The following is a 25391-nucleotide window of genomic DNA, read 5'->3' on the forward strand; positions in this document are numbered from 1 at the left end:
ATAGGCTTCTGACAGGTCCAGGGAGGTCAGAAATTCTCCCGGCTGTACTGCCTTATGACCGAACGTAGGGTTTCCAGGCGGGAGTGTGGTACCCTCAGGTAGCGGTTGACAGACTTGAGGTCCAGAATGGGCCAGAATGTTCCTTCTTTCTTGGGGACGATAAATAGATGGAATAGTGCCCAGTATTTTGTTGGTGCTTGGGCACCAGTGTTATAGTCTCTAGGGAGAGCAATTTTGTCAGTGTGGTTTCCACTGCCGTCCTCTTGGAGGGGGAGTGACAAGGGGTTTTCACAAATTTGTCTGGAGGGATGCTGTGGAAGTCCAGATAGTATCCCCCTCTTGAATGATGGTTAGGACCCACTTGTCTGACGTTATCTCGACCCATCTTTGGTAGAATAGGGCAAACCTGCCCCCTATGGCTTCTTCCTGTGGATGGGTCTGTTGATTCTCATTGTGGGGTGCAACTGGGGCCTGGACCTGAGCCGGCTCCCTCTTGTTGTGTTTGTTCCGAAAGGACTGGCCCCTGCCTGTGGGGCGAGGCACTTGGTATGTATTCTTGTACGGTCTAAAGTACTGTGCTCCTCTGCCCTTGGATATTCAGGGAGAGGGATGATGACTTCTTTTGTTATTGTCCTCTGGTAGCTGAGGTACTGGGGATTTGCCCCATTTGTCGGCTAACTTCTCCAATTCGCTTCTGAACAGGAGGGCTCCTTTAAAGGGCATTCTCGTGAATTTCGTCTTGGAGGTCGCGTCGGCTGGCCAGCTTCAGAGCCAGAGTTGCCTTCTGGCTGCCACAATGGATGAGATGCCCCTGGCTGAGGTACGCACCAGGTCGGATGTTGCACCCGTGAGGAAGGATATTGCTGGTTCTAATGTTTTGACGGGCATGGTAGCGTTCCTGGTGAGTGATAAGCAGGCCTGTGTCACCATGGCACAGCAGGCAGCGATCTGTAGTGACATAGCTGCTGCATCAAATGACTGTTTAAGGATGGATTCCTGACGTCTGTCCTGGGCATCCTCGAGTACTGCTCCTCCTTCGACTGGAATGGTTGTGCACTTTGTGACAGCTCAGACCATGACGTCCACTTTGGGAAACGCCAGGAGTTCTTTGGCTGAGGGATCCAGTGGGTATAGGGCTTCTAGGGCCCATCCTCCTTGGAAACTGGCCTGCGAAGCATTCCATTCTAGGTCGATCAGTTGTTGTATGGCTTGTAGCAACGGAAAATGGCATGAGGCCTGACGGAGCCTGACCAGAAGAGGGTTCGTCTTTGGTACCGTTGTGGCCCTTGCGCCTGGGATGGCCAGTTCCTTCAGGCTCATAAACACGAGGTCTGGTAACTCGTCTCTGGAGAAGAAACGCATCATGGTACGGGGTATGGTTCCGTTCCTGGAGGGATTTCTCCTTCCTCCAAGGTGTCAGTGTCCCCTAACAGGAAGCTTTTGTCCAGAGGGGCACGTCTTGGGGAGGCTAAGAGGGGCCTGGAAGGGTTTTGGTCTTCTGGTGGAGGCTGTGGTTGTGTCACCAGTGGCACAGATTGTGCCTGGATAAATGTTTGCAGCCCCTTGAAGAATTCTACACAGGAAAAAGGTTCCTGGGTCCATACTGAAGCCAGCGGCGTTCCCAGAGGAGCCCAACTGAGAAGGGGCCGAGCCGGGGATAGGGAGGTCCAGGGTACTATCGTTGGTGGAGCCAGATTCCTCTACTGGCCGGGGGTGGGGGGCTTGTCCTGGTTCGCCCAGGGCCGCCTCGCACTGTAGACACAGGGCAGAGTCCTCCTCGTGTTCTGCAGCTCTTAGGTGGCAAGCTGGGCAGAGGACTTGTGTCTTGGCTGGTGGTGCCATGGTTTGGATGCGTAGGGCGTTCAAGACTGGTCTGTGCATTTATATGCGCGCACCGGGCAGCTTAGATATGTGCTCCAGGGGCGAAGATGTGCATGCAAACTTCAAAGATATGCATGCAGGCTGCTATGTGCGCTTACGGAGATGCACGCACCGCTGTGCGCCCAGGCTTAACTTGTGCCCCTGGCGCCGTTGAACGTGCCGCTATGAGCCCAGCACCCTAGTGCGCGTCGCCACACACCCGGCACAGATACGCACGCTGTTATGCGCACGAGTAGGTTATGCGCCCAGCTCGCCGTTGTGCGCACGGCTCAGTTAAGTGGACAGAATGGCGATCAAGGGGGGGAAATGGCACCAACGGCCACACGAGCAAGATGGCACCCCCCCCCCCCCCGAGGGTCTCCACATGGGAGGACCCTCGTACCAGATCGGGTCTAGTCCATATTGGGCTGATCAAAACGATAGGACAGACGCCAGCTGGTGATCTGTGCGCTATCCAAGCCTCGGAGACCTGAGACTTTAAGAACGTTTTCTACCTTACCTTGTCTCGGCGTTTCCCGGTCTCGGGCCGGGCGGTCTCCGGCTCTGGGGGGAGAGGAAAAAGTACCTTCACCGCCACGCTCGGTATTGCACTCGCTGCCTCTCAGCCACTCCCATTCCTGAAGGCTAAGTCCTTGCTGGGAACCGGCTACCAGACCGAGGCTTACCTCTGAGGGATCTCGAAATCACCTCAGGAATTCTCAACTGGGGGAGGGACCCTTAGGTATCACCACAAGAGAGCAGGGCTCGTCTGTAGAGATAAGATTATTTCTTATTTGTTTTGGAATTTTTCTTCTTTGTTTGGATTTTCTAACGCTGTGCAAGCTTGTGTATAGTCCTGAACTGCTAAGGAGACTGAGAAATACTGAAGAGCAGAGCTTCCTGCACGGGTATATGTAGTGCTGATGTCAGATTGAAATCTGACTCAGTCTCCAACTGCTATCAGGAGCACACTATACCCATTGGTCCTGAGTTCATCTGCTACACGCTAGGAAATGTATAATTTTGTTAATTGCTTTAAGGTTTGTTGGAAGATGCTAAATTTGACAATTGTCTTCATTTAGGTCTGTCTTCCATTTTCTGAAACATGCCCTTTTGACTTTGCCTCTTTCATCTCACTATTAAACCATGCTGGCAGTCATTGGCCTTGCTTTGATCTTTTTTAATGTATGGGATGCATTTTATCTAGGCTTCCAAGATAGCATTTTTACACAATATCCATATATCATGCAAACAAACTTTTGCAACCGTTCTTTTTAGTCTTTTCCTATCTAATTTCCTCATTCTATAATAGTCTCCTTTTCAAAGTTATATTTCATTTTATATCCTCTCTCTAGTGATTACATCAAATTGCATTATGATCATTACTGCTATCGCTATTCTTTGCATTTTGATAACTGTTTTTAATGCCACATAACTGACTCATTACATTAATACCTACCTATTGCAAACTTAAGGAAATATTTCTGCAGTAATGACTGAAGGAGATATATATATTTTGTCCCACTTGAAAGTTTTTCTAATATTTTGTGTGATTATTATTTATTAGTCGCTTGATGATGAACTCTGGGCAACTTAGTACTAATAGTCTACTTCATCAATAATTCACTTTGAATGATTTAACTGTCATACTAGGCGTCAGACTGAATGTACTCAAACATTTCATCATCTTCCGCCTTATATATAATCATTGGTCTGGAAAAATGTCCCAAATATTTTTCAATTTTTATATTGCAAATAAAAATTTTTTTTAAATAAATAGTCCAACAGATTTAGCTTTTGAGATGTGTAATACACAAGGTAGCACCAACTGAATCTAGTATTTCAGCAACTCCTTTCTTCATCTCAGCCTGACACGGGAAATGACATTTCCGGTTGGAACACCACTATATCATTTGCCAACCTATTTCTAAGATTGCACCCCTGATGAATAACTAAACAGATTTCCTATCCCTCTAACCTTTATCCCCTTCCTCAGTTGAAACATATAAAAACATCACCTCAGATTCAGATGACCCTATAAAGTTCTTCCAATGAATCTGTCATATCTAAATATGTATCTTACAAAGTATTTGTAATACCATAATGTATTTTACTATAGTATGTGTCAGACCAATATGTGTTATACCATAACGTAAAATGTTACTTTTGTAAAACCGCTGCGATCCTCACTTGGAAAACCAGCATAAAAAAATAATTAAATAAACTGCACTCAGTTAATACATGGTGAACATTCAAACTTTCTACCAAATAGACGTGTTGGCAAACACTTGTGTAATTAGAAATGGCTGAAGTACGACCAGCCTTTTTCAACTATTAAAAATAATAGAAGCGACTAAGAACGCAATTTGTGGGATCCATCAATTTTTTGGGGTGGGGGAGGCGCTACAAATTTTAATTGTTCTTTTTACACGCTTAATTCATCTCTTTCAATTAGAAAGCTAAGCAAATAGTTGCTGGTGGTGATGGTTACTACAAGGTTATACTTTGTCTCGTGGCATCAGCTTACATACCTGGCGTCTGTGGTGGTCTTAGAAAAGACTTTGGGGAAATATATTTCTTCCTCTGTTCTCGAGCCTGCAGGACAGGAATCTCCTTTCCCTCCGTGGCAGGAGTCTGCAAAACAGGGATTTCTGCTTCCTTCGTGCCTGCATCCAGAAAAGGGATCTCTGCTCCTTCCGTGCCTGTATCCAGAAAATGGATACCCACTTCCTTCGTGCCTGCGTCCAGAAAAGGGATTGCCGCTTCCTTTGTGCCTGCATCCAGAAAAGGGATTGCCGCTTCCTTTGTGCCTGCATCCAGAAAAGGGATCGCCGCTTCCTTTATGTTAGCTTCCAGAAAAGGGATCTCCGCTTCCTTTGTGCTAGTCTGGTCAGCAGGAATCTTTTTCTCTCCGCCAGCCTGTGAACCTGACTCCGACAGTCTCTCTTTTATCGCCTGCAAAACTGGAATAGACAGTCTCTCTCTTATTGCCTGCAAAATTGGGATATCTTGCCTCTCTTCTCCAGCCTGCAAAATGTCCAGTCTCTCTTTTATAGCTAGCAAAATCGGATTGTCTTTTAGATCTTCTGAAGTCTTCAGAACTGGGATTTTTCTCTCTTCCACAGGCAGCTCTGTGGGTGCTTCACATTTCTCCTCTGCAGCTAGATCTGTGGGCTGTTCCCCTGCAGAAGAACTTGTATTTATCTCTTTCTTCTCTTCTCTAATCAAGGTTTCACCTTGTTCTTCTTCAGCGTGCTCTTCTTTTCTTCAACTGAAAGGTACAACCAGTTTTCTCCATCCAGGTTTTCAAATAAGCCAAGTATTCTTTCCCAAACAACGCTGAATCATCAAGATTGGGGGAAGCTGGTAGGTTTTGGAGCCTTTTCACTTAACCCAACTATGTTTAGAATTTTCTCTTGCCTGCAAGAGGTTACAAACGCATAAGTCTGGCCAAGAAGCACCAATGACTTTCGACATAAGGAAATGCTTTTCTCTAGGGCATTAGACAACTGTGCAATACTATGGAGGCCTTCTATCTTTTGGTCTATTTCGTACGCATTGCAAGCCATTAGCAAGGGAATACCAGCCTTTAGAAGGCGTGCTTGAACCTTCATCAATTCGTTGTCAGCAGGATTTAATAGTTCAATAAAACTGTTTCTGCTTTTTATTAATTTGTTTTCCTTTAGCATGCTTAAAAATGCATTATCTACAGACGGACTCTTCAAAGCTGGGTGTTTTAAGTTATCAATGCTGAAATAACAATACTCTTGCTGTGCTTCTTTAATCGAACACTTGTAGGATGCCAACATTTTGGCACAGCTTTCTGTTGTCACCTTAAAGAGAGCCATGTGCTGCTCCTTAAAAATGTCATCATTCTGCATGGTGTTGAACCCAGCCCATTTTATTATTTGGCTGCCAAATTTGGACATGATGTCAGACTCATCCATCAAGTCAATTTTCCTCTCTTTCTTTTGAGATCTGGATGTTTTGAAGGGCCACTCTGGATCACCTTTTACAAGTGACTGTTTCCCAGGCTTCCCTTTTAAAAAACCTTTGTAAAACTTGCCTTTATCTCCTGGGTGTAAGAATTTAGGCTTTGATGTCCCTGGGTGTTCAAAACTGTGACTTTCCATCTGCCCAGTTGATAAAGAACTAGTGCCATGCTGATGTCCTGTGTGAAATCGTACAAAGTCAGAGTCAGACTCTCTGCTAAAAAAAAGGCTCCAGCTCATCTCTCCAGAATACATTGTCTGAGGAAAATCTGCCATCCCCTTCGGCTCTTGTCATCAATGACCTTGATGGACCTGTTAAGAGAAGACATGCATCCAGAAATGATTGCCAGAAGCACTACATAATAGAGGAATAACATTTCTAGTTATGTACAATAAGATTATAGTCATGGAGAAGAGGAACAGCAATACACAAGCCATGAGCAACTGAACCACTACCACCTGTTACTCAGCTTGTGTGGGGGAGGGCTCAAATTAACAGAACTTGCTCCCTTCAGCTATAGTGAAAAAAGTTAAAGCATTTGAAGAGAGGTGCAAAACATTACTGGGGATATGGACTACAGAAACTGAAGTCTCTCCTAGAGTGAAGAAGTGACTGGGATCTGAAAATTCTGAGATTTGTCTCTCTCCCTGTACAAGGTTAGCAAAAGATCACACTCCTACCTTTGCTGATCAGAGGACATATAGAAAAATAGAAATGACGGCAGAAGAAGACCAAACGGCCCAGCCAGTCTGTCCAGTAAGCTTTCACACACTTTTTTTTTCATACTTATCTGTTACTCTTGGCCCTTATTAGTAACTTTTTGGTTCTAGTTACCTTCCACCCCCGCCATTGATGTAGAGAGCAGTGCTGGAGATGCATCTAAGTGAAGTATCAAGCACAATTCCAGTATTCAGCAGAGCCTTGAAGGCTAGAGACTGTTGGGAGTCATTTTTTGTTACTTTTAGATGAGAATGTATACAGAGAATAGGGCATATGGATTTAGAGTTCTCACCCAGACACAGATTAGTTTGAAGGCCACAGGCCGACCTGAGTGAACTCCTGTTCACTGTCTTACAACTGTGAAATGTTTACGAACAGGCAAGAGACTGTTTATTTAGTTATTCCACTAAGTATATGATGAGAAAGCTAGCAATTAACAAATACTAAAGCCGGAGAGAGAATATCAAGGCCTCAGCTGTTTCTGAAAACTGATAAGGACTTAGAAGGAGGGAACGGGGTTGTTCTCACAAGTGTTTGTAGGTTATTAAGGGGAGAAAGCGAGAAAGAGCGGGGAGAGGGTGCGCCCTGGACGTGATAGTACAGCTGATCCTTTGGAAATGTAAGCTTTTTATATTTCTGTAGCAATTGTTATTATCTACCATTACTTCATCTATTTGATCTGATTTTATTTGTTCTATCCTCCTATTGCTTAAATAAACTTACTTTACCTGGAACCGTGATGTACTAATCCCAGTAATTGTGTGTGGCCATTTGTGTAGGGGATAAGCCCCCAGGTATAATCCCAGTAATTGTGTGTTTATATGAGATTAGCCTCCCGGGTCAGAGCCCCTGGGCAGGATACCAGTGTGCACGGTCTGAACCCGTAACAGAGACCTAGAACCAAGTGGAATACTTTGCTTTGGTGTAATTTAATTTGTTTTGATTTATATTCCACCTTACCTGACTGCTCAACCATTTCAAATCGGATTATATTCAGGTACTGTGCATACTGTATTTACCATTACCCAGAGGGCTTACAAAGTTGTATCTGAGGCAATAGAGAATGAAGTGAGCTGCCCAAGGTCACAAGGAATGTCAGCAAGATTTGAACCCTAGCTTCTCTGGTTTGCAGCCTGCTGCTCTGACCAATAGCTACTCCTCCACTCCAGATAAAGATAAAAGACATCGCATTATGAGCCATTAGAAAAAAATGGAGTAGAGATATGCTCCATAGACACACAAAAAGTAACAGTAACTGGCTGCTTCATTTCACGTTTGCTACAATTTATCTGTTGTGCAAACTTGTTTGCATCTTTTACACCAGGGGTCCCCAACCACCGGTCCGCGGACCAGGACCGGGCCCGTTGGGGGTTTTTTGCCAGTCCGCGGCGCCACCAAGCACCGGCAGGTGTGTCGCGTGCTCCTGGTCTCTCCCGCTGCTCTTCCTTCCCTGCTGTCGTTGCCACCGGGCTCTCAGCACATTCAAGCCCAGTGGGAACGGCAGCGGTGCTAGAAGAAGCAGTGGCACCCGCGGCTGGCCTTTTCTTCTTTCCGCGCCTGCCCCCCCCCCCCCCCCCGTGACCCGGAACAGGAAGTGATACACAGAGCGGTGCGCGGGAAGGAGAAAGGCCATGCCACGTATAAAAGTAGCAGCGGCAGCAGCAGCAGCATCGGCCCCCAAGCAATCAAAGCAGCTGGTAATCGGGAAAGGAGACAGCAAGAGCCTCCCACAGCCGATGGGATTCTTCTTTCTTGGCCTGCGGGGGCTGAAGGAGGAGGCTGCTGCAGCTACCATTTGTGCTCGAGGGGGGGGGGGGGGAGGAAGTGAGGGAGAGAAAGAGAGAAGCAGCCAGCCTGCCTGCCTGCCTGTGTGTGATTGAGAGAAACTGGTCAGAGAGCTGATGTGTGTGGGTATATGTGAGAGACAATGAAAGTGGCTGCTCAGGGAGGTGACTGATGTGTGTGAGAGAGAAAAAGCATGGAAGTGAGAAAAGAAAATTAGGTTCTTACCTTTGATAATTTTCGTTCCTGTAGTACCACGGATCAGTCCAGACTCCTGGGTTTGGCCCCCCCCCCCCCCCCCTAGCAGATGGGAGACAGACGTTTACAAACAAAAACTCCGCCTATATCTAGGCTGGTGCCACCTACAGTCCGGCAGTATTACTTAATGTCAGAGCAGGAAAATCACAAATCAAACTGGCTAACGAACCTTCTAACCAGGACCAACAACACCAGTCCAACAGAATCCTCATTACCAGTTCTCAACGCCCAACTGGGAAAACAAACCCGAGATACCAATAACAGACAGAAAAGGAGCAAAATATCAAACAGACAGCAGCACGTACACTATGGCCTCTCCCGATAGTAGCACTTATCCGGGTGGGACTCTGGACTGATCCTTGGTACTACAGGAACGAAAATTATCAAAGGTAAGAACCTAATTTTCTTTTCCCTGTACGTACCCGGATCAGTCCAGACTCCTGGGATATACCCAAGCGCACTTCACCTGGGATGGGATCCGGAGAGGCCCGCTCTAAGCACACCTTCTCCAAACCCTCCCAGACCGGGAGCCTTGACATCCAAAAGGTAGTGCCGGGAAAAAGTATGCAAAGATTTCCACGTGGCCGCCCTGCAAATCTCTTCCGCTGAGATATGTTGACATTCCGCCCAAGAAGTGGCCTGAGAGAGAGTAGAATGGGCATGCAGCCCCAAGGGCAGGGACCGACCCTGCAACATATACGCCGAATTGATGGCCTCTTTCAACCATCGCGCAATGGTAGTCTTGGATGCCGCATTGCCCCTTTGAGGACCACTCCAGAGCACGAACAGATGATCGGAAACCCGAAACGCATTAGTTACCTCCAGATAACGTAACATCCAATTTACGGAGGTCCTTAGCCAAAGGATCCGAATCATCGAGTTGCAAGAACGACGGTAACTCAACCGACTGGTTGACATGGAAAGAAGAAACCACCTTGGGTAAAAAGGATGGAACTGTACGCAAGGATACCTCTGACTCCGATATCCTCAAAAAGGGCTCCCTGCATGACATAGCTTGAAGCTTGGAAATCCGACGCGCCGAAACAATGGCAACTAAGAACACTACCTTCAGTGTCAAATCCTTCAAGGTGGTTTTGCAAATAGGCTGGAACGGAGCGCCACACAAGGCCCGAAGAACAAGATTCAAATTCCAGGACAGACAAGGCTGACGAATCGGAGGCCGCAGATGTTTCGCCCCTCGCAGGAAATGCGCTACATCAGGATGAGCCGCCACTGGTTTCCCCTGAATCAAACCACGTAAGGAACCCAGCGCCGCCACCTGAACCCACAAGGAACTACATGAAAGACCCTTAGACAAACCGTCCTGCAGGAACAGAAGGATATCCGGCACGGTCGCTCGCGTAAGAACCACGTCCTGGTCCAGACACCACCATTCAAACAACTTCCAGACCCTAACATAAGATAAGGAAGTAGACGTCTTCCGGGAGTAGAGTAGCAACCACCGGTTCCGCGTAGCCCTTAGATCTCAGCCTTTGCCTCTCAAAAGCCAGGCCACTAGACAAAAGCGATCGACCTGGTCGAAACACACGGGTCCTTGGTGCAGAAGGTCCGGAACATACGGAAACGGAGAGGCTCCTCTACCGCCAGGTTCAGGAGGTCTGCGAACCACGGGCGCCGTGGCCACTCGGGCGCCACCAGAACAATGTCTGCCGAGTGTGCCTCGATCCGCCGCAACACCTTTCCTATGAGTGGCCACGGAGGAAACACAGAGTAGTACGTCCGTCGGCCATGGAAGAGACAGAGCATCTACTCCCTCTGCTGCCGTCTCCCGCCTTCGAGCAAAAAACCGAGGCGCTTTCGCATTGCGGAAGGTTGCCATCAAATCGATCGCAGGTGTGCCCCACCGAGCACAAATGAGCCGGAAGGCATCCTTCGCTAGCTCCCACTCTCCTGGATCCAGCCAATTTCGGCTCAAGAAATCGGCCTGAACATTGTCTACCCCGGCTATGTGGGAGGCTGCGAGACAACTGAGATGACGCTCCGCCCAGGCGAACATGAGACGAGCTTCGGACTCTACAGCCTGACTCTTGGTTCCCCCTTGTCGGTTGATGTACGCCACCGTGGTCGCGTTGTCGGACAACACTCTGACTGCCCTGCCGCGAATGAGTGGTAGGAACTCCAGAAGAGCCAGCCGAACCGCTCTGGTTTCCAGACGATTTATGGACCACGACGCTTCCTGAGGCGACCACTGCCCCTGTATTGAACGCCGTAAGCACACTGCTCCCCAGCCAAGCAGACTGGCATCCGGGGTAATGACCGTCCAAGACGGGATCTCTAAAGGAACCCCGCGACTCAAGTTGGCTGGCACAACCACCAATCCAAGCTGTCCCTGGCTGCCAGAGTCAGGGGCAGGGGCAGATGAAATTCTTCCGAGACCAGGTTCCATCGGGAGAGCAACGCTGACTGTAAGGGCCGCATATGAGCGAAGCCCAAGGTACCAATTCCAGTGTTGACGTCATGGACCCCAACACCTGCAAATAGTCCCAGACAATGGACACCTGCTTGGATAACAATCTGCGAACGCACGCTTGCAATGTGAACATTCGGTCTTGTGTAAGAGAAACCGTTCCCTGACGTGTGTCGAACAATGCTCCCAAAAACTCCAGGGACTGCGACGGTGTCAACTGACTCTTGGAGACATTGACTATCCAACCGAGCTTGTCCAACAATTGGATAACCCGCTGGATCGCTGCTCGGCAGAGCGTCTCCGACTTGGCACGGATTAGCCAATCGTCTAAACACGGGTGCACCAACAGACCTTCCCCTCCGGAGGTGCGCTGCCACTACCACCATAATCTTGGTGAACGTTCGAGGCGCTGTGGCCAGACCGAACGGGAGCGCCTGGAATTGAAAATGCTGCCCCAGCACTGAAAACCGAAGGAACTGTTGATGCTCTGCCCGAATGCCGATGTGGAGATACGCCTCCGTGAGGTCCAGGGAGGCCAGAAACTCACTCCCCTGGACGCACGGACACGATCACCGACCGTAAAGTTTCCATTCGAAACCGAGGAACCCGCAGACATTTGTTGACCCCCTTCAGCTCCAGGATGGGCCGAAACGTTCCTTCCTTCTTTGGTACTACGAAGTAAATGGAATACCGGCCCCTGCGAAGTTCGTTGACCGGAATGGGAACGATCGCGCCGAGCTCCCTTGAGACGATCTAGTGTCGCCCGTCGCTTCGCTGAGAACCCGCAAGGGGATACCAGAAAAAACGGAAACGGACGGTGTAAAAAAATCTAACTCATAACCGTGTCTTATCACCCACTGATCCGACATGATCCTGGTCCATTCCTTGTAAAAACGGCCGAGACGCCCCCCAATTCTGGGAACGAAGTAATGGACCGGGCGCCCATCATTGTGCAGGTTTGCCCCCCTGCACAGGCTGACCGGCACCCAAACGACCAAAACGGCGCCTGCGAAAGGACTGCGAATAAGATTGTTGATGCTGTGCACTGTGACGAAAAGAAGAAACAGATCCCCGGGAGCCTCGAGGCCGGCGACTACCGCGAAAACACGACCTGGAAGGGCCAGGCCGCCCCCCCCCCCCCCCCCCCCCAGACCGCAGCCTGTCCTCCGGTAAACGGTGAACCTTATTCTCCCCCCAGGGATTCAATCAAATCTTCCAATTCTTTACCAAACAGTCTCCCCTTGAAGGGCAAGGAACCTAGCTGTGCTTTAGAAGTCACGTCCGCCGACCAATGTCGTAACCACAACAGCCTCCGCGCGGCCACCGCCAAAACCATCGTCCTGGCCGAAGAAGATCATAGACGGCATCTGCACTATAAGCGATCACCGCCTCCAAGCGACTCGCTTGGCGTGCTTCTTCCGGCAACAGAGACTCATTGGCCAAGAGCTGCTGTGCCCAGCGGAGACCTGCCCGAAGGGAAAAATTACTACAAATCGCCGCACGAATTCCAAATGCGGAGACTTTGAAGATCTTTTTCAGCTGCACCTCCAGCTTCCTGTCTTGCAAATCCTTAAGAGCAGTACCTCCGGTGACCGGAATGGTGGTTTTCTTTGTGACCGCCGCTACTGCCGAGTCTATCTTCGCATGCGCAGCATGTCCAGGGCTTCCTCAGGTAAGGGACAGAGTTATCCATCGCCTTCGCCACCTTCAGCCCTCAGGTAAGGGATAGAGTTTATTCCATCGCCTTCGCCACCTTCAGCAAATCCGAGGCAGAAAAATGCAAAGGGAAGGCTGAAGGAGGCCCCCAGAGACCCAAAACGACCGGATCCGTTATTCCGAGCCGGGACTCCTCCTGTGGCACCTGGATCCCTAATTCCCCCAGAATTTCCAGGATAAGAGGTCCCAGCTCCTCCTTCCGAAACAAACAGATCACCTTCAGGTCATCCCCCTCGGTAGCCTGGGCCCACGGGAACCCGAGGCCCCTTGGTCTCTGTCCCCATCAACCCCCCTCGGGGGCTGGGACGGAAGCTCTGTATCCCCAGACGGGTCCTCTGGTTCATCCGTGTCCGTGGTCGATTCCAGCTCCCCCCTGGGAACAGAGGACCGGAGTGGTCGAGCCCTACTCTGGCCCTCCGACCCCGGACCTGGCTTGGACCTTTCTCCGCCCGAGGCCCCAAATCTGGAGTGGAGGTCTCCCATGCCCTCTTCTTGGCCCGTCTACGGGCCTTGCAGGCCTTATGCATAAGCAGAACAAACGTGGACCCAAAGGACGAGTTCGAGGCTTCTTCCTCCCCCTCAGAGGGATGAGGAAAGCCCCCATGGCAGAAGCACGACTGTCCCCCTTGGGACCCCCCCCCCCCGCTGCGGGGATAACCTCGGCGGAGGGTCGTCCTCCCCCTCACACGCTGGCAACGCGCCTGCCGCGACTTCCTCAGACCTAAAATGGCCGCCGTTCCTGCTGAAAACGCCAGCAAAGAAAACAAAATGGCGCCCGGACCTGGTGTCCCCGCACTAATTGCCAGCCTCGGGACCGGCGCATACCTGCCTGCTGCCCCGGGACCCTGCCGGCGTCGCGGCCCCCCCCCCGGAAACGCATGACGAACACAGGCTGTCCCTTGACAGCCCCGTGGCCGCGGACCCGCAGGCCTGACATGCAGCTCTCCGCGGCATCGCAGCCCCGAGGAAAAAAGGGTAGGCACAGTACAAAAAAGAAAAGATATCCCCGGCGACGGCGGTCCTCTACCTCCCCCCTCACAGGAACAGGACAGGAGAGACGAGGCACAGACAAAAGAAGAAAAACAGGCAGTACTTTTTTCTTTTTTAAAACATACAGACACAGTTACCGGTAGATCAGGTCCGGGTCCAGCTGGGGGGAGGGAACCGGGCACCCCGATGTCACCGCCAGCCCTGATAGACGCTGACAGTGGAGCTCCCCCACGTAACAGCGGCCTCAACCAGAGGGGATGGTCCCCTCAGGACCTCACCTACCCTCTGGGAGGCAGGCTCGGTGACCAGCAGGCAAGCCTCTGCGGTCCGAACCCCAATCCGGCTTCCTACTCTCAAACTGCTTTCTCTTCCCTTTTTTTTTTTTTTTTTTTACACACACTAACTACCACCTAAATCTAGGTCTCAGCACAGACTGTAGGTTTGGCACCCTCTCCACCTGCTAAGAGACAGAAGAATACTGCCGGACTGTAGGTGGCACCAGCCTAGATATAGGCGGAGTTTTTGTTTGTAAACCTCTGTCTCCATCTGCTAGAGGGGGGGCCAAACCCAGGAGTCTGGACTGATCCAGGAACGTACAGGGAAATCTGGGTATGTGAGAAAGCATGGGCGTAATAAGCCTGGTGTTTTGGGGTGTGTGTGTATGAGTGAAAGAAAGCATGGGAGTGAGAAGCCTGTGTGTGTGTGTGTGTGCATGCATGAGAGAGAGACTGGTTGGTAAGGTGACGGGGTGTGTGAGAGAAAGAGACTGGTGTGTGTGAATGTGAGAGAAAGAATGTGATTCGGGAATGAGAGCCTGTGCACGTGAGTGTGAGCATGGAAATTAGAGAGACTGGTGTGTGTGTGTGTAACAGAGAGAAAGTGATTATGGGAATGAGAAGCCTGTGCATGTGAAGAGAGTGAGCATGGGAGTGATAAACCTGGGTGTGTGTGAGACATAGCATGGGAGGGAAAAGCCTGTATATCTGAAAGAGAACATAGGAGTGGGAAGCCTGTGTGTGAGAGAGAGAGAGAGAGCGAGATTATGGGAATGAGAAGCCTGTGCATGTGAAGAGTGAGCATGGGAGTGAGAAACCTGGGTGTGTGAGAGACACAACATGGGAGTAAGAAGCATGTATATCTGAAAGAGAACATGGGAGTGGGAAGCCTGTGTGTGTGTGAGAGAGAGAGAGAGAGAAAGTGATTATGGGAATGAGAAGCCTGTGCATGTGGAGAGAACAAGCATGGGAGTGAGAGACTGGTGTGTGTGTGTGTGTGAGAGAGACAAAGAAAGTGATTATGAGAGTGAGAAGCCCATATATGTAAGTAGAACACGGGAATGGGAAGCCTGTGTGTGTGTATGGCATGAGAGAAACTGTTCAGGAAGGTGACTGGTGTGTGTGTGCCAAAGACTGTTTGGGAGATGATTGGTGTGTGAGAGACAGAAACTGGTCATGGGGGCATGACTGGTATGGTGTGTGTGTGAGAGAGACATGGGCATTAAGGAAGAGGACCATGAGTATAGAGCTTAGCTTCTACTGCGTGCCACGGCCTGCATGGAAGGGGAGTAGGACAGCTGCTGGAGGGGGTAAGTAAAAGTGGCTTTTTAAGTTTATTTTTCTTGACTGCCATTTTAATTGTGCGATGCCTGCTTTTTTGAAATATTTTATTGGTGTTTGGAGAATGTTTAATAGTTTTTATGAGTTTTTAATTGTTGGATGTTATTCTGTTCATAGCTGTTTTGAAACATTTATTCTGCTTATTAGTATAGTTTTACAATTATTTCTGTGTGGGGATCTATAGCTGCTTGCTAGTTCCTAATAAGAGGTGTATTGGTTTTTAGGGCCTGATTTAATATTTGTAGTGTTACCTTTTCATAGATAGGGTTGTTCCTGTTTGAGTGTATTCCATAATACAGGTGTAACTGTGTGCAGATTAGTTTATGTGCATTACTACAGATTCTGGGAGTATGTTAGGTCGGTTCTGTGTCTGTTACCGAGATGAGATATTTTACTAGCATGTAAGACTTTGATAAGACAGGCTAAGAGAGAATTTGAAAAGAAGTTGGCCATTCAGGCAAAAACTCACAGTAACAACTTTTTAAAATATACCTTCTCCAGTGAAACTATATCTTTTTTGAGATGCAGTGAACAGAACTGTCACAGAACTCAGGGTGCGGTCTTATTTTGGAGCGATATAGAGGCATTATGACATTTTCTGTTTTATTCACCATTCCCTTCCTAATAATTCCTAACATTGTTTGCTTTTTTTTTTTTTTTTTTTGACTGCTGCAGCACACTGAGCTGATGATTTTAATGTATTATCCACTATGATGCCTAGATCAGAGCCTAACATCGTGTAACTTCTGCATGGATTATTTTTCCCTATATGCAACACCTTGCACTTGTCCACATTAAATTTCATCTGCCATTTGGATGCCCAATCTTTCGGTCTCGCAAGGACCTCCTGCAATTTATCATAATCTGCTTGTGATTTAACTACTCTGAATAATTTTGTATCATCTACAAATTTGATAAGCTCACTCGTCATATTCCTTTCGAGATCATTTATAAATATATTGAAAAGCACCAGTCCAAGTACAGATCCCTGAGGCACTCCACCGTTTACCCTCTTCATAGAAACATAGAAATGACAGCAGAAGAAGACCAAACAGCCCATCCAGTCTGCCCAGCAAGCTTTGCATTTTTTTTCTCATACTTATCTGTTTCTCTTGGTTCTTAGTAACCTTTTGGTTCTATTTCCCTTCTACCCCCACCATTAATGCAGCGAGCAGTGTTGGAACCGCATCTAAGTGAAATATCTAGCTTAATTAGTTAGGGTAGTAACCGCCGCAATAAGCAAGCTACACCCATGCTTATTTGTTTACCCTATATAATTCAGTCCTTGTTGGTTGTCTGTATATAGATCCACTTTTCTTCATTCCCCCTGCCATTGAAGCAGAGAGCTTGCACTTTTTGTGCTGCATGCATAGCCTGCCCAGGCACTCTGTGCGCGCCGGGCAATTTATGTTTCAGCATCTACTTCCTTTTTTGTGTCGTGGTGCTCTGAGGAGAGCTTTCAGCGTCAGAGGTCTACCTGATGACTCCAAAGGCTGAGTGCACTGTTTCTTGCGGCATGGAGTCATTCTTGTCAGAGTTGTATGGGAGGATTTTCTCTTCTCTACCTCTGTACTCTGACTGCTGCCCGAGGAATTTGTTGGGAGCTTGGTCTCCATCCAGAGTCAGGCTATTTTCTCTGCCCTCTGTCGTTGAGCCCTTGGGGACATGCAACTACAGTACCTACAATTAGCCTGGTCATGATCTGGGCTTAGACACAAGTAGCAATAATTGTGGCCATCGTGATAGACATTATATGTCCACATAAGCAGTATTTGAAGCCCAGTGGGTCACCAATAGAGATAAAATTAGAGAGTTAGGAATAAGTGATAAGAGAGTGAATCTCGTGTCTGCAAAGTGTGGATGAAAAAAAAAAGACTAAAGAGTTCTGGAACCTACAGTTGCACAGGAAAGCCCACGCATGCTATTTACAAAATCTTTTAACTGACTAAGAAACAGCTCTGCGACATGCCATGAGATGACATCACCCCATTAGCATGGTTAATTCAGCCTGCTTAGTGATGCAAACCATAACATGATTCAATATGAATTAATGACTAGAAGGGGGCAAAAACAAATCTACAGCTCTAGCACTAAACTTTCAAAAGGGAGACCTTGGTAGGGAAGCATAAACCTACTTGTCTGGACTGATTTGGGGTATGAACAGGAATGGTGAATAAAACGGAAAGTGTCATAATGCCTCTGTATCGCTCCATGGTGAGACTGCACCTTGAGTACTCTGTTCAATTCAGGTCGCCACATCTCAAAAAAAAAAAAAAAAAAGATACTGATGCACTGGAGTTCAGAGAAGGGCAACCAAAACGAAAGTGGATGGAACAGCTCCCATATAAGGAAAGGCTAAAGAGATTAGTGCTGTTCAACTTGGAGAAGAATGCCTGCGTAGGATATGATATAGGTCTATAAAATCATAAGGACTAGAACAGGTTAATGTAAATCAGTTGTTTACTTTTTCAGATAATACAAGGCTTAGGAAGCACACAATGAAGTTAGCAAGGAGCACATTTAAAAGAAATTGAAGAAAAATCATTCAATGAAGAATTAAGCTCTGGAATTTGTTGCCAGAGGATATGGTTAAGACAGTGCTTACCTGGGTTTAAAAAAAGGTTTGGACAAATTCCTGGAGGAGAAGTCCATAAACTATTATGAAAGTTAACTTAAACAACCACTGCTTATCATCACTGTTGGTAGCATGAGATCTATATAATATTTGGGTACTGCCAGGTACTTGTATCCTGGATTGGTCACTGTTGGAAACAGGATGCTAGGTTTGGACAGACCCTCAGTCTGACACAGTATGGCAACTTATGTTATGTTCTTAAATGTCCTTGTGAAACCAACATCCTTAGATGGTAAGGCAGATATTTCCACAAAGTAGGAGTGGCTATGAAAAATGCTTATTCCCTGGTGTCTGTCAACCAATTATGTCACACTGAAGAAACATCCAATAAACCGCTCTGCCCAAAACAGGGTGCTCTTGTAAAGTTGTAAACCTAAAGCAGCGCATTAATCCAGGGGAAGGCATACAACAGTTTTTGCATCAACAGTGTTGTTTTAAATGTAATCCTCCAATAAATAGGGAGCCAGGGAAGATCAGCCAAGACAGGCTGCAGCATTCTGCCGTAAACAGCTGTAAAGTTCTTATTATTATAGGCAAATCTAAATAAATAAAATTGAGGTAATCCAGAAAGGGGAATAGAATCATTTACACCACTGAGTGAAACAGTGTACATCGAAGCAGAGCCTCAAGATGACAAAGAACCTGCAGCACATAGAAGCCAGACTTAACAACCAATCTGATTTGAGGAACGAGTGAGTGTGTGCATCTATTAACACTCTAGACTTCTCGCATGAGAAACAATATTCACTTCAATGTTATCAATTTTGATACAAGGGGAGGGGACTGACATTCTTTTAGAGTTCTGGATAACTACAATTTCCATTTTTGACAAATTAAGAGCCAGCTTGTGCATTAACCAATGGCGAATGGAGGGGGTACAAAGCAATCATAGCAGTTGTTTCTAAGTGGTGGCTAGTAGGATGAAAAAACTGCATGGGCGAAAACCATCACACAAACGGGTTAACAATTTACATATAGAGGCTAAATAAATGATGAACAGGAGTGCCAAAAGGACAGATGCCTGTGGAACTCAAGTCAACATTAGATACCAACTAGAGACTGAATTTACTGACCTTAACTTGCTGTTACTTATCTGTTAAATAAGATTGAAACCACTTTAAGACAATGCCTGAAATACCAATCTTTCTCAAATGATATAGGATAATCTTCTAGTCAATCATATCAAATGCAGCAGAGATGTCTAAGGCTCCTCCTGATCTTTCGTTATCATGAATGAAAATTTAGAATGATAAAAGCAGTAATATGTAAAATATCTGATTTTTCCCTATAAAATGTGGAACACAAAGAGAAAAATAGCTTTTTGTTGTCTTGCTTTTCTGTTTCAGCTATTTTGCCTTTCTGTAAATATTTGCTTTAAGGAACATAAAATTTGTCATACTGGATCAGACCAAAGGTTCAAGAAGTCCAGTATCCTGTTTCCAACAATGGCCAATTCAGATCATAAGTACATGGTAGGATACCTGGTAGTTGACCCAAAAGGTCAACGGATTCTATGCTGCATATTCCAAGGATAAGCAGTGGATTTCCCCAAGTCCTCCTTAATAATGGTTTGTGGACTTTTCTTCCAGGAACTTGTCAAAACCTTTTTTAAAACCCAGTCACACAAAAGTTTTCACCAAATCCTTCGACAATAATGCACCGAGTAAAAAAAAATGTTTGTTTCTCTTTAATGTATCACCTACTAACTTCATTTAATGTCCCCTAGTCCCTGTACTTTTTGAAAGAGTAAACAACTGATTTGCGTTTACCTACTGCACTCCTCCTATAGATCTATCATATTCTATCAGCCATTGCTTCTCAAAGATGAAGAGCCCTAACCTCTTAATAATAAAAACAACATTAATTATTCAAAGCCATCTCCATGGGATATCTGAAGGAATAGGAGCAGCATCATGCGTAGAACAGATATGAGTACATATTTATGAGGAGAAACCTAACAATACAAATGTTTTCTCTAGCACAGGAAGTACATATTAGAAGACATTCTGAGACTCTATGCATGACATCACAAACGCTGAACATTATTCTTACAATAAGAAAGTGATTTATTTTGATTTACATTCCATCTTTCAGGCACTTCAAAGTGGATTACATTCAGGTACTGTATATGTAGGTATTTCCTTGGCCTCAGAAGGCTCACAATCTAAGTTTGTACTTGAGGCAATTGAAGAAGTGGCTTGCCCAAGTTCACAAGGAGCTGTGGTGGGATATGATCCCAGGCTTCTCTGGTTCAAGAAATGACCCAAGCCTCTCAGTACATTGGCACTTCTAAAATGCTGTACACATTTTCTTACTAAAACAACTCAACCACAAATAATTTATACTTAGTAGAAAAGCATGGCCATAGCTTACCTTGCATTTGACGTTGTTGAATAGTGCGTTCAATGGCTTCATCAATAGTCATACCATAGACTTCAACCTTTTCTTTTACCATAGCATCAAATTTTTCTCTTGTGATTCGTCTGGATGTCATTTTGTAGCCTACAGTGAGAAAATAAATTCATTTTTTCAACAGTATTCTTTATGAGTTGTGCATACTTAGGATTTGATTAAAAGGTGAATGTACTGCATTGCCCCCTTCACATATGTTTGGTTATCTACACAGTCAACTACCACCTTAACCTCAAGGGCAGGGAAATAATGATCTCCTAGTGAGTTATAAGGTTTTAAGGTTACACCTGATATAATTAAAAAAATAAAAGTGATCAAAACCAACTACAGTGTAGCATTTTAAGTTGCAGAACTCTACTAACTATAGGAGTCAGAGCAATGGGAAACATCAAGATACAAATTCTGAGCTCCCTTCTTCAGACACTAAGACAACATGTACCTGTGTGGCCTTCATAGCTCCTGTACATCACTATCTCAATCATTTTTATACAGCTATAGTAAAAGGCTTTCACAATCTGAAAACAATTTATAAAAATCTTGGTCTGACTAGTTCCGTACGAAACTTTACTATACAGATTGATTTATCCAAATTACACTGCACTCCATGCATTCTACCCAAATTTGTCTTCTTGGAAACATTTTCAGAAAACTTTCAACTGGAAAAAAACCCAAAACAAAGCCAATCTGAATTTGATTACAGTATTTCTCAGAAGATAGTCAAACCAGATTGCTTTTGAAAGAGGGGGTGGGTAACATAGTTAACTCAAATGGCCTACTTATATGCAAGGGCAGAGAAAAATGGCATTCACAACAACAAAGACTAATTCCATATTTTTCGAATTTCACTGCAATGTCTTGAAACTTGTCTGGAACAATCTTTTTTTGCCTCGGGTTTATTTGATTTGGCTTGGTATTGGTCCATCACGCCTCCTCACACAATGGTGGCGAGTGGGGTGGGAGGAGCGCCCTGGGGGGAAAGAGCCGAAAGCACAGACTGGAGAAGAGCTGGGCAAGGGCATTACTATAATCGTGAAGGGAGAAGTGGATTGTAAAGGGTTGAGACCGGGGTCAAATGACTAGTAAGTTTTAAACATTCGGAAGTCAAACAATCGGTGGTCCCCCTTAGACGTCAGTCTGTCAGTGACTAATAAACACCATTGCCCTAACAACTAATACCCAGCGTGCCAAGCCAACACTGCCGTCCACCGGAGAGGGAGACCGTGAGAGGAGGTCGGGGGCGCGCATTAAAGGCCTCACCGCAACGCTCTTCCAGTGGAAAGAGCACTTGCAGGAGGAAAGGCGTCTGAAACCACGATCACCGCAGTGTGGACAGGGGCAGACTTTCTCAGTCGGTTCCCGGAGGAATCCCGCCCCCCCTACGGGCGCGTCTCACCGGTGCCGAACTCCCAAACAAAACACGAACACCTTCCCGCCACCGCCACTTGCGGAGCACTCTACTTGGGAAGGAAAGAGAGGCTTAGCGCAAGAGCGGAAGTGCTGGATTGAGACATCACGTCCGGTCTGTAAAAAAAAAACACCACCCCCCCCCCTCCCCTCCCCGATAAAACGTTCAGCTGTTTTTCAAAAATAAATGGCTACGGTATTGCCGTTGCTGTGTAATTCCACTCGGATACGTAGACATAAAGGAATGTGTACGATCTCTTGCACGTGACTGACTCTGAAACGCTTGGCGGCCATTTTGATTCGGGTATTCCTCCTCTCAAAAAAAATATATGATAGGAATTAGGAAGGGATTCTAATATGCTAATGAAATCCGTTGGTATGATGCGTGGGTCTCCAGGAAGACTGAACATCTCAACGAAGGTGAGGTGTTACGGAAACTGGCAGGACGAGCGAGGTCTGGGAGAAAATAAATGTTGCAGGTTCCCACGTGTGATTGAGAATATCACTGTCTCCCTGATTTACAAGAGTTTTTTTACTGTGATTTCGACCCGATAACCTTCTCTTGCAGAAAAATATCTTACTTACAGGTCAGGTTTAAGATTATAAGTAATCATTTTTCTATCCGTCTCTATTCTCCTTCAGTTAATGTAGGCCCTAAGTTTTTCTTTTCCTCATAGCCACAACATGGGGGGAAAAGCCTTAGAGAGCAGGCTTTAAATAGCAAAATTATCAGCTTACAAGTCACAGAATGTTCATCTAAAGGTCAATTTTTTAAATGAATTTACTCCAAGTAAAATTCTTGGTTGAAAATTCTGCGCCTGCTTTCTGCCCGTGCCGCAAAGGGGCTAAGGGCAGAGCAGGATGGGTATTCAGTGCTGTAAGCCCTGGGCACGTTCTGAAAATTGCTGATACAGAGGTTAATGTAATAAGGTGCACTCGAGAGCGCGCATTTTTATGTGCAAATTTTACCTATAAATGTCATTATTGTAAACCGTTGTGATCTTTACATGGAACGACGGTGTATAAAATGTCTAAATAAAAAATAAATACTGCTGATGCAGCAAGTAGTTTTGCGCACGAAAAAAATGTGCACATAGAACTACGTATTCCTTAGGGCCCTCGCATGGAAATCACACGCTAATGAAGGCATTAGTTATTACACTTGGCCTCATTCAGAGAGATGCACTGGCTTTCTTAGCCTATAAGCTCAACTTCATCTAGTCCAAGGTGGAGTAATGTTTCCAGGACTGTTAGTTTACTGGTGGAGGCTGGAGTTCCAGTGCTGGGACTTCATATACAGAAAGCTTGTTTTCTGCAGCAAACATGGTTTATATGCACATAGATCGTTTTTCCCATGTGTTAAGTCTTTTCTTTGCTTATGTTCCTCAGTTCACATTTTTTAACTCCTAGTTATTAGCATATCATTAGCTTACATTGGCCTCATAGTTATTCAATAAATTGAGAGGTATAGGATTTTCCGATTTTTGCCTGATGCTTTATAGACATATCTTTTCTAGGAAGAGACATAAGTGTTCATCTCTCCTCTCTGCATGTTGTACCTGTTCAGTTCGGGGTTAGCAATCTGTTCAATTCGGATTTAACAGTCTGCTTGGGAGTTAACAAGAGTTGTTGGAGTTAGCAATCTGTTATTATATATGAGAGTTGAGGGTGGATCCTTGGACCAGTGGCAGATGACCATGCCCCTGGGGGATGATCCCGAGAGGGACCACCGGTCAGGCTCAGAGTTAGGAGACAAACACACACTAGTTCTTTTATTAGACAGAATACTGAAGCACCAGAGATGGTAGTAGTGAGCTGGTAGGCCGGCTGGGCTGTAGTCCCTCAGATACTGGAACAGCAATCCCTGGAGGCTGAGCTGAAGAGAGACTGAGATATAGTGAGTAGGCAGGGTATGCAGATGGTAACACTCACACAATGTCCCAATGAAGCCCAGGAGCTGGAAGGTTTAGGCCCTCGAGGAGCGAGTACCTGGTTCCAGGGAAGGCTCAGAGAGAACGATGGTAACTCACTGATGGAGCTGATATACAGGTCGATACAGTAACGTGCGGTTGAAGATTTCCCGTCTGTAACGTGCTGGGAGCGCACAATACAGACGAGTAAGGCCATCCAGCGATACAGTCTCCAGTTTCACGCGTCCTTAGCGCTTCCTAAAATAGACACATAACCCTTTCCGCACCCAGCATGTAGATGATGTGTAAATGAACGAATTAGCTGTATAATGAAGGAATTAGCTATTCCCCTCCGATACTGTAACGGGCGCTGATATTATCTCCTTAGTAACCCGCTGTTTTGCCGCGGCCTTAACGTGTTAGTTTACCGCCTCCCCCTAGTAGGTGTTAGGACTGTGAGTCTTGTAGCAAACCCATCGACACCACTTAAAATACTGAAACACATAAAACACAATTTAAAAAAAAAAGCGATACAGAGATGATCGAGAAAATGTAATGCTGTGGGACACACAAAAACCTGTCAGAAAAAAAAATAAAAATTTTAAATACCTGTCGGAGGGCCGCGTGGGTCCAGGCGGGCGGCGGCGGGAGCCGGGGAGCGAGTGGTTGCGTGTAAAATCTAGGCCGCAGGGCGGGTGGGCACCTGTTCCCAAGCGGCGGCGGGGGCGGGTGGACGCGGCGATAGTCTCAGACGGGGCGGCGGGATCCGGGCAGAGGGAGCCAGCGGCGAAAACGGCCTCCGGCTCCCTCTGCCTGGATGAATGCACGGCAATGAAGGAATGGCCATGCGATTTCAGCGCTCAAGGCAGTCACATGCCGTGACTGCCTTGAGCGCTGAAATCGCAGCGGCCATTCATCCAGGCAGAGAGAGCCTCTGCCTGTGACTACCGAAATCGCACGGGCATCCATTCCGGCGGGGGCCGTGCTTCAACCAGGCAGAGGCTCCCTCTGCCTGGATGAATGGCCGTGCGATTTCAGTGCTCACTGCCTTGAGCGCTGAAATCGCACGGCCATTCCTTCACTGCCGTGCATTCATCCAGGCAGGCCGGCTCCCTCTGCCTGGATGAATGGCCGTGCGATTTCAGCGCTCAAGGCAGTCACGGCATGTGACTGCCTTGAGCGCTGAAATCGCACGGAGAGGAGAGGGGAGAAGGGACGGAGGGGAGAATCGCCGGAAAGGAGAATGCACGGAGAGGAGGGGAGGGGAGGATCGCACGGAGAGGAGGGGAGGGGAGGACGCAACGGAGAGGAGAGGAGGGGAGGGGAGGATCGCATGGAGAGGAGAATCGCACGGAGAGGGAGGGGAGGGGAGGATCGCACGGAGGAGAATCGCACGGAGAGGAGAAGGGAGACGGGACTACCGTACAGGCCCGAGCCTTGCTACTTTTTCGGTTTTTTGTTTTTTTTTTTGCTTCGGGGAGGAGGGGACCGGACGGGCTGCCCCGGAGACCGGACGGGCTGGACGCGGAGACCGGACGGGGCCAGGGCAGGTAAGCGGGGGCTGGGGAAAGTTTGCTGAGCATTGGGGAACATCTGGTACCTGTCATTTCAAATGTCATTTGAAATGACATTTGAAATAACAGATACCAGCGCGGCCGTGAAGCGTT

General features: G+C 47.0%; 1 protein-coding gene across 1 annotated transcript in view; it reads right to left on the reverse strand.

Annotated features, from left to right (window-relative positions):
• The window catches only part of LOC115097614, an 85272-nt gene extending 63362 nt beyond the window's left edge, over positions 1–21910 (reverse strand). Inside the window, exons 1-4 of the mRNA XM_029613554.1 lie at positions 21668–21910; positions 20372–20500; positions 5225–6164; positions 4392–5120 (exon numbers count right to left, since the gene is read on the reverse strand). Coding sequence (XP_029469414.1) covers positions 4392–5120; positions 5225–6128 — 1633 coding nt within the window. The 5' untranslated portion in view covers positions 6129–6164; positions 20372–20500; positions 21668–21910. The remainder of the gene's footprint in view (positions 1–4391; positions 5121–5224; positions 6165–20371; positions 20501–21667) is intronic.
• Positions 21911–25391: the final 3481 nt, after the last annotated feature.

Source organism: Rhinatrema bivittatum, chromosome 8 (assembly GCF_901001135.1).
Source record: "Rhinatrema bivittatum chromosome 8, aRhiBiv1.1, whole genome shotgun sequence".
NCBI classification, from domain to species: Eukaryota; Metazoa; Chordata; class Amphibia; order Gymnophiona; family Rhinatrematidae; genus Rhinatrema; species Rhinatrema bivittatum.